General features: G+C 46.1%; 1 protein-coding gene across 4 annotated transcripts in view; it reads left to right on the plus strand.

The window, feature by feature from the left end:
• SH3D19 (SH3 domain containing 19) overlaps positions 1-23164 on the plus strand; it is a 238035-nt gene that overhangs the window by 104163 nt on the left and 110708 nt on the right. For all 4 annotated transcript variants that reach the window (XR_010177471.1, XM_063920564.1, XM_063920565.1 and 1 more), the window contains exons 3-5: positions 4923-4963; positions 16303-16345; positions 20579-20714. Coding sequence is in view for 3 of the 4 variants with exons in the window: in XM_063920564.1 (XP_063776634.1) it covers positions 4923-4963; positions 16303-16345; positions 20579-20714 (220 nt within the window). In the remaining variant the exon portion in view is untranslated. The remainder of the gene's footprint in view (positions 1-4922; positions 4964-16302; positions 16346-20578; positions 20715-23164) is intronic.

The raw sequence follows: 23164 nt of genomic DNA on the forward strand, positions 1-23164 counted from the left end.
GCTCAGGGCGGTTATTGCGAGCCTGGACGACGGGGATTACATGGTCTCCCTGGACATCAAGGATGCGTACCTGCATGTCCCCATTTACCCTCCGCACCAGGAGTACCTCAGATTTGTGGTACAGGACTGTCACTATCAGTTCCAGACGCTGCCGTTTGGGTTATCCACGGCACCGAGGGTCTTTACCAAGGTAATGGCCGAAATGATGATACTCCTTCGCAAGAAGGGAGTTTTAATTTTCCCGTACTTGGACGATCTCCTGATAAAGGCGAGGTCCAAAGAACAGTTGATAGTGGGGGTGGCACTTTCTCAGGAAGTGCTACAACAGCACGGCTGGATTCTCAATATTCCAAAGTCACAGCTGGTCCCGACGACACGTCTTCTGTTCCTGGGAATGATTCTGGACACAGACCAGAAAAGAGTGTTTCTTCCACTGGAAAAAGCAGAGGAATTGTCATCTCTGGTCAGAGACATCCTAAAACCAGGAAAAGTGTCGGTACATCAATGCACACGAGTCCTGGGAAAAATGGTAGCTTCGTACGAAGCAATTCCATTCGGAAGGTTCCACGCAAGGACGTTCCAGTGGGACCTGTTGGACAAATGGTCCGGGTCCCATCTCCAGATGCAACAGCGAATAACCCTATCGGCCAGAACCAGGGTGTCGCTGCTGTGGTGGCTGCAGAGGGCTCATCTACTAGAGGGCCGCAGATTCGGAATACAGGACTGGGTCCTGGTGACCACGGATGCCAGCCTTCGGGGCTGGGGGGCAGTCACAAAGGGAAGAAATTTCCAAGGACTGTGGTCAAATCAGGAGATTTCTCTCCACATAAATATCCTGGAGCTAAGGGCCATTTACAATGCCCTAAGCCAGGCAAGACCCCTGCTTCAAAACCAGCCGGTACTGATCCAGTCAGACAACATCACGGCGGTCGCCCATGTAAACAGACAGGGCGGCACGAGAAGCAGGATGGCGATGGCAGAAGCCACAAGGATTCTCAGATGGGCAGAGAATCATGTGTTAGCACTGACGGCAGTGTTCATTCCGGGAGTGGACAACTGGGAAGCAGACTTCCTCAGCAGGCACGACCTCCACCCGGGAGAATGGGGACTTCATCCAGAAGTCTTCCAAATGCTGGTCAACCGGTGGGAAAAACCACAGGTAGACATGATGGCGTCCCGCCTCAACAAGAAGTTGAAAAGATATTGCGCCCGGTCAAGAGACCCTCAGGCGATAGCGGTAGACGCTCTAGTGACACCATGGGTGTACCAGTCGGTTTATGTGTTTCCTCCTCTACCTCTCATACCCAAGGTACTGAGAATAATAAGAAGGCGAGGAGTGAAAACCATACTCGTGGTTCCGGATTGGCCAAGAAGAGCTTGGTACCCGGAACTTCAAGAGATGCTTACAGAGGACCCTTGGCCTCTGCCGCTCAGACAAGACCTGCTGCAGCAGGGACCCTGTCTGTTCCAAGACTTACCGCGGCTGCGTTTGACGGTATGGCGGTTGAACACCGGATCCTGAAGGAAAAGGGTATTCCGGAGGAAGTCATCCCTACCCTGATCAAAGCCAGGAAGGATGTCACCGCAAGACATTATCACCGCATTTGGCGAAAATATGTTGCTTGGTGTGAGGCCATGAAGGCCCCGACGGAGGAATTTCACCTTGGTCGATTCCTGCACTTCCTGCAAGCAGGGGTGACGTTGGGCCTCAAATTGGGGTCCATAAAGGTCCAGATTTCGGCTTTGTCGATTTTCTTCCAAAAAGAACTGGCTTCACTGCCTGAAGTTCAGACTTTTGTCAAAGGAGTACTGCATATTCAGCCTCCTTTTGTGCCCCCAGTGGCACCTTGGGATCTCAATGTGGTTTTGGCATTCCTGAAATCACATTGGTTCGAACCACTTAAGACAGTGGATTTAAAATATCTCACGTGGAAAGTGGTCATGCTGTTGGCCCTGGCGTCGGCCAGGCGGGTTTCAGAATTGGCGGCTTTGTCTTGTAAAAGCCCTTATCTGATTTTCCATATGGATAGGGCAGAATTGAGGACTCGTCCTCCGTTTCTCCCAAAGGTGGTCTCAGCTTTTCACTTGAACCAACCTATTGTGGTGCCTGCGGCTACTAGGGACTTGGAGGATTCCAAGTTGCTGGACGTAGTCAGGGCCCTAAAAGTTTATATTTCCAGGACGGCTGGAGTCAGAAAGACTGACTCGCTGTTTATCCTGTATGCACCCACCAAGCTGGGTGCTCCTGCTTCTAAGCAGACTATTGCTCGTTGGATTTGTAGTACAATTCAGCTTGCACATTCTGTGGCAGGCCTGCCACAGCCAAAATCTGTGAAAGCCCATTCCACAAGGAAGGTGGGCTCATCTTGGGCGGCTGCCCGAGGGATCTCGGCTTTACAACTTTGCCGAGCAGCTACTTGGTCAGGGGCAAACACGTTTGCTAAATTCTACAAATTTGATACCCTGGCTGAGGAGGACCTGGAGTTCTCTCATTCGGTGCTGCAGAGTCATCCGCACTCTCCCGCCCGTTTGGGAGCTTTGGTATAATCCCCATGGTCCTTTACGGAGTTCCCAGCATCCACTAGGACGTCAGAGAAAATAAGAATTTACTTACCGATAATTCTATTTCTCGTAGTCCGTAGTGGATGCTGGGCGCCCATCCCAAGTGCGGATTGTCTGCAATACTTGTACATAGTTATTGTTACAAAAATCGGGTTATTATTGTTGTGAGCCATCTTTCCAGAGGCTCCTCTGTTATCATGCTGTTAACTGGGTTCAGATCACAGGTTATACGGTGTGATTGGTGTGGCTGGTATGAGTCTTACCCGGGATTCAAAATCCTTCCTTATTGTGTACGCTCGTCCGGGCACAGTATCCTAACTGAGGCTTGGAGGAGGGTCATAGGGGGAGGAGCCAGTGCACACCAGGTAGTCCTAAAGCTTTACTTTTGTGCCCAGTCTCCTGCGGAGCCGCTATTCCCCATGGTCCTTACGGAGTTCCCAGCATCCACTACGGACTACGAGAAATAGAATTATCGGTAAGTAAATTCTTATTTTACAAAATATCAATAATTATTAGAGCTTTCCAGTATTGTCCTAAACTACCATTTGTTTGACCCCATTTATATATTATCAATATTATAGCATAGTTAGGCACTGGCATGTTTATAATGGGTGCAATGTGTGTAATGCACACAGGTCCCTGAGTCCAGTGGGCCCTCACCACACATCCTGCACCCATTTCCTTAATACTCGCCTCTCCGAAGTCTGAAGGCATAGCACTTGTGTTCTTCTTAGGGCCCGGAGTGACGGGTGTGGTTGGTCTTGTATCATGAATGATGCACACATGCTGACAAAACGTAATTGATAACATGTGTGGAATGCGAAGATCCTATTCTAGCTTTATCAGGCTTTTGCAGAATGCCCCATTATCTCAGTAGGGTGCTTTTTTTGTTTAATCTAGATATAGCTGCGAAATTGATTTCTAAACTCTAAAATGTGTAATTTTTGGACATTTTCCCTTTTTCAAAATGTTTCTCCTAAAAGTTTATTCAAACTGTCAATGTGAGTTTTTTTTTATCTGTGATGTTCAACAGAAATTCAGGACATATTGCACAAAGTATGAAACAAATCATGTTTGTATGCCAAAACCAGTATTTACAATTGCAATTAGCAGATGTAGCAGTGCAGCTTTTATATAATATATATAATATATATATATATATATATATATACATATATGTAATATTCCGCAGCGCTTTACAGAGAATATTTAGCTATTCACATCAGTCCCTGCTCCATTGTAGCTTACTATCTATATTCCCGGGTGTGGATCGTTGGGTAGACAGTCATTATGTCGACCACTATTGGTCGACACATGAAATATGTTGACACGGTCATCAGATCAACATGGAAAAAGGTCGGCGTGAAATTTTTTAAAAATGTCATTTTCTGAAAACATTTTTGAAAAACTCATGTCGACCTTAGCCATGTCGACCAATAGTGGTCGACCTGAGTGTCGACTTTAGTGTTGTCGACCTAAAGACCGGATACCATATTCCCTACCATATGCACACACATACAGTACACACCAGGGTCATTTTTGTCAGGAGCCAAGTAACCTACCAGTATACAGTAAGTATACAGTATTTTTAAATTGTGGGAACAAACTGGAGTACCAGGGGGAAACGCACACCATCCCTGCTGCCCTTATAACTTTTTTTTGTTTGCTGAGATGTATCGCCCGTATACTTTATACTTAAACTTCAGAGTTGCTAAAAATCTTGTGGCATTGTTGCTATACATAATATTAAAGTACAGCTATATAAGTCTTTCCCAATTGTTTGAAAATTGTATGTATTTTGGTATCCTAGGATCAGTTGTGTATATTACACAGATTTTGTTTATCACTGCTCTTAAGTTTAGTTGATGATGTGTGTGTTTTCTGCCTGAATCTCATGGGAACCGTCATCTGGAGGATTGGACTGAAGTACACTTGTAGATAAACAGACACAGCACAGCAGCCTCTCATTGCTTTGCTGTGGGAGGGGGTCTGAAGTTCGCACAGTATGGCAGTTTAGTAGGAAGGGGAAATACAAGGGATGTTTATGCATCTTGACATTTTTGTGTATTTGTTGCCTTTTTCTTTTTTCTCCTTTTAATAACAGAACAAAGACAAGTACATTGTACTTCTATGGAACAGCCGCTCTATCATGTCTCTGGTTTTGATTACAGAGGGTTGGAAAGGGTGGGATCATGAGATTATTTTACAGAACTGGCAAGAACAAAGTAAATTGGCTTTTGATATTGGAACTGTTCTTTCTTTTTCTTTTTGTAGTGATAGAAAACATGCAAGCCAGGTTTTGTTGTAGTTCCACGATTTTTCTTGCATGCCAATTAACCAATAATACTCCTGTTTTACAGACAAGGACCCCTGTCATCAATAAGAGCCGTTATTAAAAGAAGTAAGTTCTATTTATTTTGTATATTAGGATATTTGAATGTAGGTTTTAGATTGTAAGATTGCAAGAGCAGGGCATTCTCTCCTCATGTGCCTTTCCTTCTCTTACTTACACTTATACTCCATGCTTCCTCTGATGGCACCTAACCCCGGGGTTTCTATACCTGTCCTATAATATCTTGAACTGTAAGTGCTGTTTTCTTGTTTGCTCATTTGATTATGTAATGTGTAATGGGCGCTGCGGATCCCTTGTGGCGCCATATAAATAAAGGATAATAATAGGTTCTCTAGTATTATGTTTTGTGTCCCTCCACAGCTTGTGTATCCTATAAAAGCTATGGTATTTTGGTCTGTGGGGCTTTGCTGGTCTCGCAGTAGTGTATATATTTATATGATACTGTACAGAGCAAACTTGCATAATTTAATTCAAAAGTCAGGTAAGTCAATAGGCGTTGTGAACGAAGATAAACGGATAGCGCAGATGATTGTATCAGATATCGCATATTAATGAGAACTACACAGGATGTTGTGGGAGAATCTTCTCCACCAAAGCCACTTTAATTTTTTTTTCTATCACCTATGTGTATAAAACATAAAAAAAAGTTTTTTATTCCCTCCTCAAAATGAAAAGAGCTTTTAATTGTCCACTGTCCACAAGATTATAGTAACTAGACAACAGGATAACATTTTAGGAGTCACTCAAACTTTAAAACATTTTTATGGTATGCATATCCTCTTACAGACATTACATCACCTGTAGTCTACATAGTAACCCTTCTGTCTACACCTCCATCCTCCGCAGTTTCTTTGCTCCCTCTCACTCCTCCGTCCCATTCATCCAAAGGCACAGGATCATTGCGTACTCCTTTATCCATCTTCTCATTGTACTCTGCTCCTCATATCCACCATTTACCCTTCATTTCTGTATATACCTTGCCCCTGTCATCTCCCTTCACCAGTATACGCATAAGCAGCCCTATCCTCAGTCATCATTAACCCCCCTCCCATCCTTATTAACCACCCCATCCTCAATGGTCATTAACTGCAATCTTCTATTATAAACTCATCCATCGTTAGCCACTATCTCACTATTTACCCTCCATCATGTTAGTAACTCCCTTTGTGTATGATATGCCGGTGGTCCAGATGGTGAAAATTCAGGCAGGGGCTAGGTACAGTAAGTTTACTTGCCTTCCCTCAATGCCTCCATAACCCTCCCTTTCCACAGCTTAACCCTAACACTCCCAGGTGACACCTAAAACTAACCCACCCTTCCCCGCAGGCTAACCCTAACCCTCCCGAGGGGTGCCTAAACCTAGCCCCATGCAGCCTAAACCTCTCCATAAACCCCCCGCGGCTTACCTGTCTGCAGCCAACTCTTGTTCGGGATCCCGGTGGTAGGGGCGGATTGGGATGGAAAATCAGCCCAGGAAATTTCTGGAAGCAGCCCTAATGGAGGCGGGGCATGTTGAGAGGAGTGGGAAACTCACTCTTCATAGAGCCTGACGTAGCCGTCCTTGCATCTTTTGCTGCAGTTGGGCCTGTGACTTCATGCTAATTCTACTACATAGCCCTTCCATGGTGTACATGGTAGCCTTTTGGATATACTGTTTTTTTGGTTTTTTTTGTAATACATTTTTATTGGGTCACACATAGCACACATGCACAAACATAAGCTGTTATCTTTTTTAAGGATATTGACTTAATATATGGACGGAAAATGATGTGACCTCGCTCGGTGGGGATGGCGGTCATTAGGTCGACATGAGTTGGGTCAACAAACATTGGGTCGACCACGTCTGGTCAACATGCATTAGGTCGACATGGAAAAAGGTCAACATGAGTTTTTCACAATTTTTTTTTAGTTTTTGACCTTTTTCATACTTAGTGATCCACGTGGACTACAATTGGGAACGGTAACCTGTGCCAAGCACAGCGAGGCACCTTGCCCGAAGCATGGTGAGTGGTTATGGTGCACTAATTGGGGTTCCCCGTCACTTTTCGAAGAATACTACACCAAAAAAAACTTTAAAAAAAACTCATGTCAACCTTTTTTCATGTCGACCTAGCACATGTCAACCTAATGACCATGTCGACCTAGTGATCATGTCGACCAAAAGTGGTTGACCCAATGTATGTCGACCTAACTCATGTCGACCTAATGAACCACACCTGCTCGGTGGCATTTATCTATTCTCACTATATACAGTATTTTACTGTCCTAATCAGTTGTCATTGCTTAGTCTGGCTCAAGTTCAGAACATGGGTCCCCTGGCCTATTAGTTTCACTATCCACGTTGACATCTAATGGGAACAGTAACCTGTGGCAAGCAAAGTGGAGCGAGCCACCCTGTCCGAAGCATGGCGAGCGAAGTGAGCCCGTGAGGGTACACTTATTAATGTTCTGAACAAGTTTAATAATGAACTGAAGCAGTGTAGTTATGCTAATCCAGGGGGTCCCATATTCTGAATTTGAACCCTTAGTCTTTCTAGATTCCTTATGCTCCTACACTATATTTTTGTTACATTCTCTGGTATGTGGTTAGCATACCGCTCACCGGGATCCCGACGGGCACCATACCACCATCGGTATGCCAGTGAGGTAGGTGATTTCCCCTCTATGGGAGTCCACAACACCAATAGAGTGGGAATAGAACCTGTGGCGAGCCACCGAGCCTGCAGCGTGGTGAGCATAGTGAGCCCGAAAGGGGCTTTGTTGCGCTCAACCCCCTGCCAGCATTCTACCGCTCCGGATGCCGATGTCGGGATACTGACATTCAGCATCCCGGGCAAAGGTAAATCATACCAAAACCCATTGTCTCACCTTTTACCTTTTATCCTCTTTCTTCTTTGTTTATTCTGTTATGCCCTACACTTTACTCTTGTTCCACTCACTTATTACAGAGTCTCTCCTTTATTTTATCATATTTATATTATTCTCATTATCTTTACTCTTCGTCCCTTACTTTCTCCAAATCTTTCCATGCTCTCATACTACATACTCATACTATATTATACCGCAGACAGGTCCCTGTCCCTCTGTATTACAAAACACGCAAGTCCCTGTCCCTCTATATTAGAACACACGCAAGTCCCTATCCCTCTATTGTATTATATATTTTACAACACGCAAGTCCCTGTCCCTCTATAGTACAACACGCAAGTCCCTGTCCCTCTATAGTACAACACGCAAGTCCTTGTCCCTCTACATTACAACACGCAAGTCCCTGTCCCTCTATATTACAACACGTAAGTCCCTGTCCCTCTATATTATAACACATGCAAATCCCTGTCCCTCTATAGTACAACACGCAAGTCCCTGTCCCTCTACATTACAACACGCAAGTCCCTGTCCCTCTGTATTACAAAACACGCAAGTCCCTGTCCCTCTATATTACAACACACGCAAGTCCCTATCCCTCTACTGTATTATATATTTTACAACACGCAAGTCCCTGTCCCTCTATATTACAACACGCAAGTCCCTGTCCCTCTATAGTACAACACGCAAGTCCCTGTCCCTCTATAGTACAACACGCAAGTCCCTGTCCCTCTACATTACAACACGCAAGTCCCTGTCCCTCTATATTACAACACGCAGGTACCTCTTCCCCCTTTTCTTGACTCTCTACACTCTTTGAAGCCTCTTTAGTCTCTATACTTTAGTCTAATTTATTTTGTCTTTTTTTTGTCTTCCTTTTTAATATCTTACTGACATGTTTTCCTTTCTAATCCCTGACATAGAGCCTATTACTTGCTTTATTTTCTCTCAATCACATACTTTTCTTTGCTGCCTCATTTTCTTTTTTCACATCACTTTTATTCTCATTACTAATCCATATTCCTCTCTGTACTCTCCCTCATCCCTTCTTCTACTGCATCTTACTGTACTTTTCTAACTTGCATTGTGCTACTGTACTTCTTTCTGCCCCTCCCCCTACATGACGTCATGCAGAGGCCGGGGCTTGTAGAATGATGAAGTGCTGCACAGACTGCAGCATCACTGGTAGTTGCTGTGCAGGGGCCATTTCCAAGCTCTGCCTGATCGGAGCTGAGCTCCGATCGTGGCAGGAGGCCAGGTTGAGGGGTGGCAGGAGGCCAGGTTGAGGGGTGAGTCAGCCTGCTAAAGGGACAATGAGACCAGACAAACAGAAACTGGGCCGGTGTCCCAGCGTCCCAATCCACCCCTGCCCGGCGGTAAGGATTCCGGAGTCGTGATTGTGATCCTTGTCAGGATGCCGGTGCTGGGATTCCGGTGTTGGTATTTCGATTGCCGGGATCCTGACCAGATCCTCTACCCCATCCTTTTTACCATTAGGCTATCCATCATTAACAACTCTCCCCCACTTACCTCCACACAGCTCCTCGTCATTTACTAACAGGGGATGATTACGCATCAGTCCCCTCTCAGCACTAATGTGGCACCTCATAGCCTGAGACCGCTTTATTAAAGAGCAACTGGTCTCTGATCTGTTCCCATCTGGGTAAGCTTAAATGTGGCACCCCTGAATGTTGGTCTATGCACACTGCAGTTTTGGTCATCAATCGGATGTCCGTTTCTGTAGTGGAAGCAGAGTGCTGTGATATATACCAAGCTGTCTGTGAGAGCAGCACAACACAATAGCCCTCAGTGGAGAAAAACAAATATCCCAACTTGTGTAGGGCACGGCACAAGGAGATAGCTGCCATGGGCTGACCAGGATGAGAACACAGGGGTAGATAAACCTGTATAATAAAAGGCTAATGCTGCTATTCACTATGTGGGGATTTCAGGTATTTGCACACTGGCGGCCACTAGATGGCGTCCGATGGAGCAGTTCAAATGTTGCTTCATTTGGGAACACACAGCCGCCGCCGCCTCTGACATTACTGTTATTACTATTTATTTATTAGCATTTTCTTATATAGCGCAGCATATTCCGTTGCGCTTTACAATTAGAACAGTTATAGAACAAAACTGGGCAAAAACAGACAGACATAGAGGTAGGAAGGCCCTGCTCGCAAGCTTACAATCTACAGGGAAATAGGCATTGATACACAAGAATAGATTCTACCTGTTACATAATGGTCCACCAGATTGCTAGGTACAATGGGTTGTATGATATGATCACCCAGAGTTGTAATTGGATAACCCAGTAATGACCATCGGGCTAAATTCACGTTATGTTATGTTATTCTGTCGTTTTGACGGGCTGGTAGTAGCATGTTTTACACTTTTGTGGAAAGAATTTTTTCTTTTATACGGTTTTATTTGAAATGTCTTGTATTTGGCTACTTTTATGTTGTATCTAGTAAATAATTACTGTATTTCTCTAACGTCCTAGTGGATGCTGGGGACTCCGTAAGGACCATGGGGAATAGACGGGCTTCCCAGGAGACATGGGCACTTTAAGAAAGAATTTAGATTCTGGTGTGCTCTGGCTCCTCCCTCTATGTCCCTCCTCCAGACCTCAGTTTGAATATGTGCCCGGACGAGCTGGGTGCTGTTCTGTGAGCTCTCCTGAGCTTGCTGTAAGAAAGTATTTTGTTAGGTTTTTTATTTTCAGGGAGCTCTGCTGGCAACAGACTCCCTGCATCGTGGGACTGAGGGGAGAGAAGCAGCCCTACTCACTGAAGATAGGTCCTGCTTCTTAGGCTACTGGACACCATTAGCTCCAGAGGGATCGTACACAGGATCTCACCCTCGTCGTCCGATCCCAGAGCCGCGCCGCCGTCCCCCTCGCAGAGCCGGAAGACAGAAGCCGGGTGAGCATAAGAAGCAAGAAGACTTCGAAATCGGCGGCAGAAGACTCCTGTCTTCACTGAGGTAGCGCACAGCACTGCAGCTGTGCGCCATTGCTCCCACACACACCTCACATACTCCGGTCACTGTAAGGGTGCAGGGCGCAGGGGGGGGGGGGGCGCCCTGGGCAGCAATTGGGACCTCTTTGGCAAAAGTTAGCATATATAGAGTTGGGCACTGTATATATGTATGAGCCCCCGCCAAGTAAATGTATATTTAAGCGGGACAGAAGCCCGCCGTCGAGGGGGCAGGGCTTCTTCCTTAGCACTCACCAGCGCCATGTTTTTCTCAACAGCACCGCTGAGAGGAAGCTCCCCAGCCTCTCCCCTGCAGAGAAGAGGGTAAAAAGAGAGGGGGGCACATAATTAGGCGCAAAAATCAATATAAACAGCAGCTACTGGGTTAACATTAAGTTACCGTGTTATTCCTGGGTTAATAGCGCTGGGATGTGTGCTGGCATACTCTCTCTCTGTCTCTCCAAAGGGCCTTATGGGGGAATTGTCTTCAGATGAGCATTCCCTGAGTGTGTGGTGTGTCGGTACGTGTGTGTCGACATGTCTGAGGTAAAAGGCTCCCCTAAGGAGGAGATGGAGCAAATGTGTGTGTGAGGGTGTCTCCGTCGACAACGCCGACACCTGTTTGGATATGTGTAATTAAGTGCTAAGGTGAATTTATTGCACAAAAGATTAGAGAACAGACAGGGAATCTACCCATGTCTGTCCCTATGTCGCAGAGATTTTCAGAGTCTCGCAATGATCACTATCCAAAATAATAGACACTGATATCAACACGGAGTCTGACTCCAGTGTCGACTACAATAATGCAAAGTTACAGCCAAGATGGCAGAAAAGTATTCAATATATGATTATTGTAATAAAAGATGATTTGCATATCACTGATGACTCATCTGTCCCTGACACAAGGGTACACATGTTTAAGGGGAAGAAAGCTGAGGTAAATTTCCCTCCTCCCAGGATGAAAAAGAGCGGGAATCTCCAGGCAACAGACTGCAGTTTCCCAGAAAGAATTCTCAGGGAGTATCCTTTCCCTACTAGGGCCAGGATACGATGGGAATCTTCCCCTAGGGTGTCACGTTGGCCCAAAAGGTAGCCCTGACTTAACAGCTATCCTCAGGGATTCTGCAGATAACGTGCACATTCTGGTACACTACTCAGACCGGCGATGGTGTCGGCATGGGTTTATAGCGCTGTAGCAGCGTGCACAGGTACCTTATCAGCAGAAACTGAGACCCTAGTATGTATGTATATATATATATATATATATATATATATATATATATATATATATATATATATATACATATACATACAAAAGATCCCGGCACTCCTCTTATGTCTGTTTAAGGTGCTGCGGTGCCCTCCCAGAGATGTAATCCTCAGTGAATGCAATGGAGAATGAAGGCGGCACTCACGCAGGCTGGTGCAGGTGTAGAAAAATCAGTTTATTGATCCGACATGTTTCGGGGACTAGCCCCGTCCTCAGGGCCTTGGACGGGGCTAATCCCCGAAACATGTCGGATCAATAAACCGCCTTCATTCTCCATTATATATATATATATATATATAGATAGATAGATAGATAGATATAGAGAGATATATATATATATATAGAGATATATATATATTAAAGATGCTGTCTTAAGAGACATGCCCAAAGAGACATTAGTCTACTGGGTTCTAGAGTCAATGCTATGTCGATTTCTGCTTGACGTGTCCTGTAGAATATGCAATGGACAGGTGATGCCGACTTAAGAGGCATATGGAAGGCTGAGGATTGTGTGGAGAAGGGATCTCGGACCTGGTCTCCACAGCTATAGCTGGTAATTCTGATATTTTGCCTTATATTCCTGCACAGCCTAGGAAAGCACAACATTATCAAATGCAGCTTTTCGAACACAAAGAAACAAGAAAGTCCGAGGTGCGTCCTTTCTTGCCAGAGGCAGGGGCAGAGGAAAAAAGCTGCACAACACAGCTAGTTCCCAGGAACAGAAGTCCTCCCCAGCCTCTACAAAATCCACCGCATGTCGCTGGGGCTCCACAGGCAGAGCTAGGCCCGGTGGGGGCACGTCTTCGTAAGTTCAGCCACAAGTGGGTTCACTCACTCCCTGTTGGATCCCTGGGCAATAGATATTGTGTCTCAGGGATACATGCTGGACTTTGAGGAGATGCCCCCTCACCGACGGCCCTGCCGGCTTCCCCCCACGAGAGGGAAATAGTGTTAACTGCAATTCCCAAATTGTATCTTCAACAGGTGGTGGTCAAGGATCCCCCCCTTCAACAAGGAGGGGGTTATTATTCGACCATGTTGTAGTCCCGAAACTGGACGGTTCGGTCAGACCCATATTGAATTTAAAATCCATGAACATATACCTGAAAAGGTTCAAGTTCAAGATGGAATCGCTAAGAGCGGTCATCGCAAGCCTGAAAGGGGGAGATTTTATGGGGTCTCTGGACATAAAGGAGGCATACCTTCATGTCCCCATTTATCCACCTCATCAGGCGTACCTCAGATTTGCGGTACAGGATTGTCATTACCAATCTCAGACGTTGCCGTTTGGTCTCTCCACGGCCCCGAGAATATTCACCAAGGTAATGGCGGAAATGATGGTGCTCCTGCGGAAGCAAGGTGTCACAATTATCCCGTACTTGGACGATCTCCTCATAAAAGCGAGATCAAGAGAGCAGTTGCTGAACAGCGTATCACTTTCTCTGGAAGTGTAATGGCAACACGGCTGGATTCTATATATTCCAAAGTCGCAGTTGGTTCCTACGGCTCATCTGCCTTTCCTAGGCATGATCCTAGACACAGACCAGAAAAGGGTTTATCTCCCGATAGAGAGAGCTCAGGAGCTCATGACACTGGTCAGGAATCTATTAAAACCAAAACAGGTGTCAGTGCATCACTGCACTCGAGTCCTGGGAAGGATGGTGGCATCATACGAGGCCATTCCCTTCGGCAGGTTCCATGCGAGGACCTTTCAATGGGATCTACTGGACAAATGGTCCGGATCACATCTTCAGATGCATCGGTTAATCACCCTATCCCCCAGGGCCAGGGTGTCTCTCCTGTGGTGGCTACAGAGAGTGCACACCTTCTGGAGGGCCGCAGATTCGGCATTCAGGACTGGGTCCAGGTGACCACGGATGCAAGCCTCCGAGGGTGGGGGGCAGTCACACAGGGAAGAAATTTCCAAGGTCTGTGGTTAAGTCAGGAGACTTGCCTTCACATCAACATCCTAGAACTAAGGGCCATATACAACGCCCTACGTCAAGCGGAGTCCCTGCTTCGCGACCAACCGGTTCTGATTCAGTCAGACAACATCACAGCAGTGGCTCATGTAAACCGCCAAGGCGGCACAAGGAACAGGGTGGCGATGGTAGAAGCCACCAGAATTCTTCGCTGGGCGAAGAATCGCGTAAGCGCACTGTCAGCAGTGTTCATTCCGGGAGTGGACAACTGGTAAGCAGACTTCCTCAGCAGACACGACCTCCACCCGGGAGAGGGGGGACTTCATCAAGAAGTCTTCACGCAGTTTGCAAGTCGGTGGGAACTGCCACAGGTAGACATGATGGCATCCCGCCTCAACAAAAAGCTACAGAAGTATTGCGCCAGGTCAAGAGACCCTCAGGCGATAGCTGTGGACGCACTGGTGACGCCGTGGGTGTTCCAGTCGGTCTATGTATTTCCTCCTCTTCCTCTCATACCCAAGGTGCTGAGAATCATAAGAAAAAGAGGAGTGAGAACAATACTCATTGTTCCGGATTGGCCAAGAAGGACTTGGTATCCAGATCTGCAAGAAATGCTCACAGAGGACCCGTGGCCTCTGCCTGTAAGACAGGACTTGTTGCAACAGGGGCCCTGTCTGTTCCAAGACTTACCGCGGCTGAGTTTGACGGCATGGCGGTTGAACGCCGGATCCTAGCAGAAAAAGGCATTCTGGATGAGGTCATTCCTACACTGATAAAGGCTAGGAAGGACGTGACGGCTCAACATTATCACCGTATATGACGAAAATATGTTGCTTGGTGTGAGGCCAGGAATGCCCCTACGGAGGAATTCCAGCTGGGCCGTTTCCTTCACTTCCTACAGTCGGGAGTGACTTTGGGCCTAAAATTGGGTTCCATCAAGGTCCAGATTTCGGCCCTATCCATTTTCTTTCAAAAAGAATTGGCTTCTCTGCCTGAAGTTCAGACGTTTGTAAAGGGAGTGCTGCATATTCAGCCACCTTTTGTGCCTCCAGTGGCACCTTGGGATCTTAACGTGGTGTTGAGTTTCCTGAAATCACACTGGTGTGAACCACTCAAAATGGTGGAATTAAAATATCTCACGTGGAAGGTGGTCATGCTACTAGCCTTGGCTTCGGCTAGGCGTGTGTCAGAATTGGCGGCTTTGTCACATAAAAGCCCCTATCTTGTTTTCCATGCGGATAGAGCAGAATTGCGGACCCGCCCACAATTTCTGCCGAAAGTGGTTTCATCCTTTCATATAAACCAACCTATTGTGGTGCCGGTGGCTACTACGGACTTGGAGGATTCCGAGTTACTTGATGTGGTCAGGGCTTTGAAGGTTTATGTAGCCAGAATGGCTAGGGTCAGGAAAACAGAGTCTTTGTTTATCCTGTATGCTTCCAACAAGCTTGGTGCTCCTGCTTCAAAGCAGACTATTGCTCGCTGGATCTGTAATACGATTCAGCAGGCTCATTCTGCGGCTGGATTGCCGCTGCCAAAATCAGTTAAGGCCCATTCCACTAGGAAGGTGGGCTCTTCTTGGGCGGCTGCCCGAGGTGTCTCGGCATTACAGCTTTGCCGAGCGGCTACTTGGTCAGGTTCAAACACTTTTGCAAAGTTCTACAAGTTTGATACCCTGGCTGAGGAGGACCTTGTGTTTGCTCATTCGGTGCTGCAGAGTCATCCGCACTCTCCCGCCCGTTTGGGAGCTTTGGTATAATCCCCATGGTCCTTACGGAGTCCCCAGCATCCACTAGGACGTTAGAGAAAATAAGATTTTACTTACCGGTAAATCTATTTCTCGTAGTCCGTAGTGGATGCTGGGCGCCCGTCCCAAGTGCGGACTTCTGCTGCAATGCTTGTATATTGTTATTGCCTAAAAAAGGGTTATGTTATAGTTGCATCAGGGTTGATCTGATGCTCTGTTGTTGTTCATACTGTTAACTGGGTAAGCTTATCACAAGTTATACGGTGTGATTGGTGTGGCTGGTATGAGTCTTGCCCTGGATTCCCCAAATCCTTTCCTTGTACGGTCAGCTCTTCCGGGCACAGTTTCTCTAACTGAGGTCTGGAGGAGGGACATAGAGGGAGGAGCCAGAGCACACCAGAATCTAAATTCTTTCTTAAAGTGCCCATGTCTCCTGCGGAGCCCATCTATTCCCCATGGTCCTTACGGAGTCCCCAGCATCCACTACGGACTACGAGAAATAGATTTACCGGTAAGTAAAATCTTATTATTTTCTGTCTGTTGGAAAAATGTGTGTATGATTTAAATATTTCCATATCATAATTGCAAACTGATTTTACTTCCAGCTTCCAGGACTACTGCACAGAGCGATCAGCAAAGAGAGCGAAGGTACTGGCGCAGTCATTCTCCTATTCCATGTAACCTGCTGCTACTTACTCATTGGCTAGTGGCTTGTACTGGCGCAGTCATTCTCCTATTCCGTGTAACCTGCTGCTACTTACTCATTGGCTAGAGGCTTGTACTGGCGCAGTCATTCTCCTATTCCATGTAACCTGCTGCTACTTACTCATTGGCTAGTGGCTTGTACTGGCGCAGTCATTCTCCTATTCCATGTAACCTGCTGCTACTTACTCATTGGCTAGTGGCTTGTACTGGCGCAGTCATTCTCCTATTCCATGTAACCTGCTGCTACTTACTCATTGGCTAGTGGCTTGTACTGGCGCAGTCATTCTCCTATTCCATGTAACCTGCTGCTACTTACTCATTGGCTAGTGGCTTGTAATGGCGCAGTCATTCTCCTATTCCATGTAACCTGCTGCTACTTACTCATTGGCTAGTGGCTTGTACTGGCGTTTGTACTGGCGCAGTCATTCTCCTATTGCATGTAACCTGCTGCTACTTAATCATTGGCTAGTGGCTTGTACTGGCGCAGTCATTCTCCTATTCCATGTAACCTGCTGCTACTTACTCATTGGCTAGTGGCTTGTACTGGCGCAGTCATTCTCCTATTCCATGTAACCTGCTGCTACTTACTCATTGGCTAGATGCTTGTACTGGCGCAGTCATTCTCCTATTCCATGTAACCTGCTGCTACTTACTCATTGGCTAGTGGCTTGTACTGGCGCTTGTACTGGCGCAGTCATTCTCCTATTGCATGTAACCTGTTGCTACTTACTCATTGGCTAGTGGCTTGTACTGGCGCAGTCATTCTCCTATTCCATGTAACCTGCTGCTACTTACTCATTGGCTAGTGGCTTGTACTGGCGCAGTCATTCTCCTATTGCATGTAACCTGCTGCTACTTACTCATTGGCTAGTGGCTTGTACTGGCGCAGTCATTCTCCTATTCCATGTAACCTGCTGCTACTTACTCATTGGCTAGTGGCTTGTACTGGCGCTTGTACTGGCGCAGTCATTCTCCTATTCCATGTAACCTGCTGCTACTTACTCATTGGCTAGTGGCTTGTACTGGCGCAGTCATTCTCCTATTCCATATAACCTGCTGCTACTTACTCATTGGCTAGTGGCCTTACCTGTGTGGTTGTTGTGGAGCAACAATGTCAGATAGACCTTGCATTTTTATTGTACGTGCGATTCTTCAGACTAGATTTCACTGTAATTGTTTATATACTGCACTATGGTCTCCTATATTTTCTCCCTGAGAGTTTTCTCGCACTGAGGGCGGTATCCAATTAGCTGCAGTAATTTACCCAGCAGCAAATTTATTCCCCGGGGACTATCCAATTAGCCCCGATACCCAGCACTTATTGGGGATTATGCTTTGTGTGCCTCAGGCACGCAAAACATAATCCCCTATAACCACCCGCAGAGTCAAGATAACACATGGGAACAGGAACTTATCCCGGATCCCGTGTGTTATTGCCCGAAAACAGGTCATTTTTTGGCCAAAAAAAGAGTTGTAATTGGATAACCCAGTAATGACCATCAGGCTAAATTCGCGATAATATCCCTTTTTTTTTTTTCCGTCTGAAAAAGCAGCGCAGCTAACTGGATACCCCCTGAGAGTGTCTTCAGCTGGTGAGAGGAAGGTGTAGACTGTGAGTTTCTATTACCCTATATATTTGCGGGGGTCCGAGGCAGTAAAATAGAGTAAGGTGTATTTAAAATGGTGCACAGTGCAATTGTTGACATACAGCTCACATAAGTTTACATACTCTTCATTTGAATTGAATCACATGCTAAATGCGCATTTTAACACCAGTAAGTACATCGCCCAGAGGAAATACGGTTCCTGTCGCTGCAGAATGGTTGCAGGCAGGTTTCCTAGTAAATAATTACTTGTATTTTCTGTATCCAAATGCTCTGACATAAGTCTTGTTTATACTTGTGCAAATAGTGTTTCCTCAATCCAAACAACCTTCTTCTAATAGCTTTATATTATATGTGTTTAACCATTTTTCCGACCATATCAAATGCTAGAACTTACTGGCAGTTACATTGTAGCTTGGAGCATCTCGTAGATACAAAGGAGATTATGCTGATAATTAGGGGAACAGGAACCGTTTGCTTTCTTGGAAAAGTGGTTAGCTAGAATCAAAGGAATAGATTGTTCTTTTAGTGTGGACATTGGAATTGCCCAGTTCATAGTGGGGTTGGGTCAGAGTTTTAGGAATGAGTGGAAGTGACAGTCTTTGTACTGTGATATTTGCGAGTTATAAAGAAAGGGATTGCTGTTATTGCATTAGGCTCGTCTGGTAATGGAGCAGTACGGAGAAATATCTTGTGTAGACACCTTTTGCTCAGTTCTTGAGCAGTGCAAAGTTAAGTCTAAAAATGACTTCTAGACATTACAAGATATGATTTCAGATGTCCTATGTTCTCTTTTTTCTGGTTTCTATTTCTTAAATAAACAAAAACAAGTTTTGTCTCCTTGCAGACTGCAGAGTTTTATTCATTATTTTGTAATCAAGTCTCTAAAATATAAAGTGAGCTGTAGTCTGGTTGTGTGTTCTATAGAAGTTTCCATAGGGTTTTCCATGACTCACGGAAGTAATGTGCCTCTCTTACATTTTACACTTATTTTATTTTTATTTTTCAAAATTTCTGTCTAGTAACATTATTGTAAGTCAGAGGACGCAGATTCCAATTGTTTGCAGCAATTCTAAAGCTTTATCCAGCACTTACTGATGGCAAAAGGGACCTGTAACTTTATTTTAAAATGTTAAAATGTTAGACTTTTATAAATACAATACAATCCCCACTAACTGAATCGGCCCGGTGCTGAAATCTTAGTTCTATGGTTTTTCAAGTACAGTATGCCATAGAACTGGTAGATGAAACATAAAGATATCATTATTAGCATTATGGGACTAATTTAACTTGGTTCGCACAAGCGATTATCAATCGATTATCGGGAAACTGTGTACCTGCAGAACCTGTTCTGCACATGTGCAGAGCAGGTCCTGCATGTGGATAGTATTTTTACAACAGCCTCTGCCTGATTGACAGGCAGAGGCATTCAGGGGGTGGGGGTGGAGATCACCGGTGTTTCCAGAAACGGATGTGTTTCATCCCTGTTTTCTGGGACTGGCCAGGTCAAGGCCTGCGTCTTGGACGTAGATTTATTGGCCTCGCAAGGCCCCCTGTGACGGCAAACCAGTTTAAGTTGAGGCTTACCGTGGCCATCAGTCGCTGGGATCGCAAATGCAGCAAGGATTTACATTTGCATTACTGTGGATCACATTTGCAGAGCTGCCTGCGAGCCACTTTACAAATGCAATCCATGCTAAATGAGTGCCCATGGGGGTTATTCAGAGATAGACGCAGATCTTTCTTCCGGTAGCAAGATCTGCGTTCATCTACTCATGTGTATGGTGCTGCCCCATGATGTGTTCACAATTTAATTGCAAATGCATCGATTAAAGGTTTACCCCTGTCTGCACTTCCAGGTGGTCCGACGCCATTTTTTTTTCTCGTTTTCTCGGAGCGGCTGCGTGTGACATCACGTAGCTGCCCTGAAAATTCCCCCGTTTTGCCTGCCACGCCGCCACCCCGAATTCCCTGCCGTTGTCAATCACTATGCGCTCGCACCCTTCTGGCCGTTGTGCGTGCGCAGACCCTCTGGATGGAGCCACTGCATACAGATGCGTGGCTGCGTCTGGGTCTGAATAGGCCCCCATATACAATATAGTAAGTAGATTTTAATTCTAAGTTTTTAAGATTTGCATAGATTTTGTTTTTTATATGTGTGTGGTTACGGCCGATGACAAAAGTCAACATTTTTCCTGTTTCATTGTTTGAATAAGTGTCCACACGTTCTGCTGCAAACAGTATTTAGATGTGTTATCACTAAGTGACAATTATTGGTAACTGCAGCTGCTAACTCATTTTCAGAAACTAACAACTTGCGTTCTAAATGGGTCCCGGTGCGAGTATGCTGTCTGAGAACAATCCTATAGCTGTACATTCATGAAGGCAAAATCCCTACTTTTGTTTTACTAATGAAAGCAATATTCTGCTGGTTGGTTACGACACTTTTACACCATGATAGTAGTTTAGCCCCATTGCCAGCTACACAAATATTTGCTGTATTACAGACCGTATTTGTTGTTTAGGCACCGTCATAGATGTATACATCTGAATTGATTTGCTCTTTTTACAGACGTCCTGAGATCACCATTGTTGCTGCTGAGCCTATTGGTCCTGGATCTTGGTTTCATGGTGGTCCTCCAGGGGGCTTAGGGTTTCCTCCGCCACCTCCACCTCAGTGGAGACCCAGTGAGTCCCATCCTGCCGAGGTCAGCACCAGTTCTTTATGAATTCATCAGTGTTTTAGCTACCCTTTGTTTAAATACACTGTGTATTATTTTTTACAGTGAAAAGTATTCCAAACTCTATGTAACAGTATAGGCAGACCTGTACGCTCATGTGGTTCCACCAGGTAAAGGGCTTGTCAGGCAGGCAGTGTTATTTGTGAGACCTAAGGTTGCTTTCAGCTTCTGTTAAACTAGGTACACAATATACAATTATTGGGCGGATTTGCCAATAATGGGGAGTGCCGCCTGCTTTATTGTGTATTATATAGGCATGAGCATTTCGATGTTTCACTGATAAAATGGTTCATAAACAGCCAGATACTCTCTGCTTCGATTATCGTTCAGACTTGGCTGAAGACATCGGCCAAAAGGTCCTGATATCATGCAGTGTGTGTGTGCATCCTCAATAATCTGCCCATATATTCTACGGTTCATACTGATTACCTTATCCTCCTTGTGGGCACATTCAGTGGGTGTGGCAGAAAATGGGTAACAAAAAATCGCTTAGTCTCTACTGCCGATATCAGGCCCTTCCACTGGCAGAAAAATAGAGCCAATTTTCTGTTCAACCAAAACAATTTATTTATTACCAGTTATTTATATAGTGCTTTACAGAGAATATTTGGCCATTCGCATCAGTCCCTGCCCCAGTGGAGCTTACAATCTATAGTCCTATTTCTCCTTCATCCACTAGGGGCCACTGGAGCGTAGTTACAATGGGGAAATAGTAGGCAGTAGTTGGGAGCTGGCACTTTAAAATTCTCACACTGTGGCTAGCTCCTCCCCTACTATCTCCCCTCCAAGCCAGTCTTAGTTTAGTGCCCGAGGTAGCTGGTTCACTTGGGTTTAGCTGAAGAATTTTTTCTTTTTTCTTTATTATTTTTCACACACTCACAGACCGGAAGCTCTGCCACTGCCAGTCTGCACCGCGGGAGCTGCCGGCGGGGTCCCATCGCAGCTGCGTGCGGCTCGGGATGGGCCCCGGCTGAGGGAGACACTGAGCTCTCCTGAGTTGGCCGGACACCGCTGCGTGCGGCGCGTGTCGGGGCCACTCCATCCAGCAGAAGATTCCGGCAGCATGGCAGCGGTGAGTATCAAAAATGGCCGGACACCGCTGCGTGCGGCGCGTGTCGGGGCCGCTGGGTCGAAACGCCTGACGGAAGGAAGCGGTGAGTACAATCTCCCCCCCTCACCCTCCAGACTGATGTATGTTTTTACATTTTTCAGTTTCAGTGTTTTAATACATGGATGGACAGGCTCCCCTATACTCTCCAGTCAGACAGGCTGAAGTGCATATAAGGCTTACTAATTTGAAATTGGCGCCATTATGTGGGGGGCAGAGCTTCAGCCCGTTCTGTAAGCGGGCTCAGCGCTCTTCACTCCCCGGCTGCAGCATACAGGCAGCCGGGTGATACATTTACATATATCATATATCTGTGTAATAATTAGCATAGCTCTCATGGCAGAGTGGTAACACCTATGGTTACGATGCCCACGAGCTAGGGTTCGATTCCAGCAAAGGACACACTCTCCCCGGCCGCAGCATACACACTTACAGGCAGCCGGATGATAGTGCGGTTTTAATTTGAAAGTGACCAGAGCAGGGGGGCGGAGCTAACTCCCGCTCCGTTCGGCGGGCTCAGGCTTTCCGCTCCCCGGCCGCACATCGCTCCCCGGCCGCAGCATACAGGCGGCCGAGGGATGCATGGGCGCTTTCCGCTTACTGTACAGCGGATTTGAATTTGGCGCCGAAGCGGAGGGGGCGGAGCTAACTCCCGCTCTGTACGGCTGGCTTTCTCCGCTCCCCAGCTGCTGTAGCATGACGAGACGCCGCTCCACAGTCCCCCGGGCCACTGAAAGCTCCTTTCCTCTCCTGGCTGTGCAGGGAGGATTCTTTACATGTATAAGGTAGGGGGGGGGGTGAAGCTTATTCCCCCCGGCGGCGGCTCCCAGCTCTCATGGTCTCTAGGCAACACACCTATCTCTGGAGTTTGTAGCTTTTCTGTGCAGTGTGCTGCAGAAATATTGTTACATCTTGCTTTGGCTACATTCCTCCTGCAGGGGAGTCCTCTGCCCCATTTCAGACATTTAGATCAGGGAATCTGCTCTATTACAGGAGCTGGGACTCAGCTCATTAATGATTAAAAATCTACTGTGCAGTATTTCTTTACCCTACAAATCAGTGGCGGATCTAGACTTAACTTTTAGGGGGGGCGGTTTAAGAATTATGACTCCTCCCCCTAATCATAGCCCCTCCCACTTAGTAATGCCCTTCCCGTTCACTTCTAAAATTTCCTATTGTTGCCATTACTAATAAAATGTTGCCAGTTAGTGGAGAGAACCCTGCGCACTGGTGATACAGACTGGCGAATCGCCATTCCTTCCATCTGGGGTGGTAGAGGCTAAGACAGTAGGGCAATTTAAACATGCAT

Source organism: Pseudophryne corroboree, chromosome 1, assembly GCF_028390025.1.
Source record: "Pseudophryne corroboree isolate aPseCor3 chromosome 1, aPseCor3.hap2, whole genome shotgun sequence".
NCBI classification, from domain to species: domain Eukaryota; kingdom Metazoa; phylum Chordata; class Amphibia; order Anura; family Myobatrachidae; genus Pseudophryne; species Pseudophryne corroboree.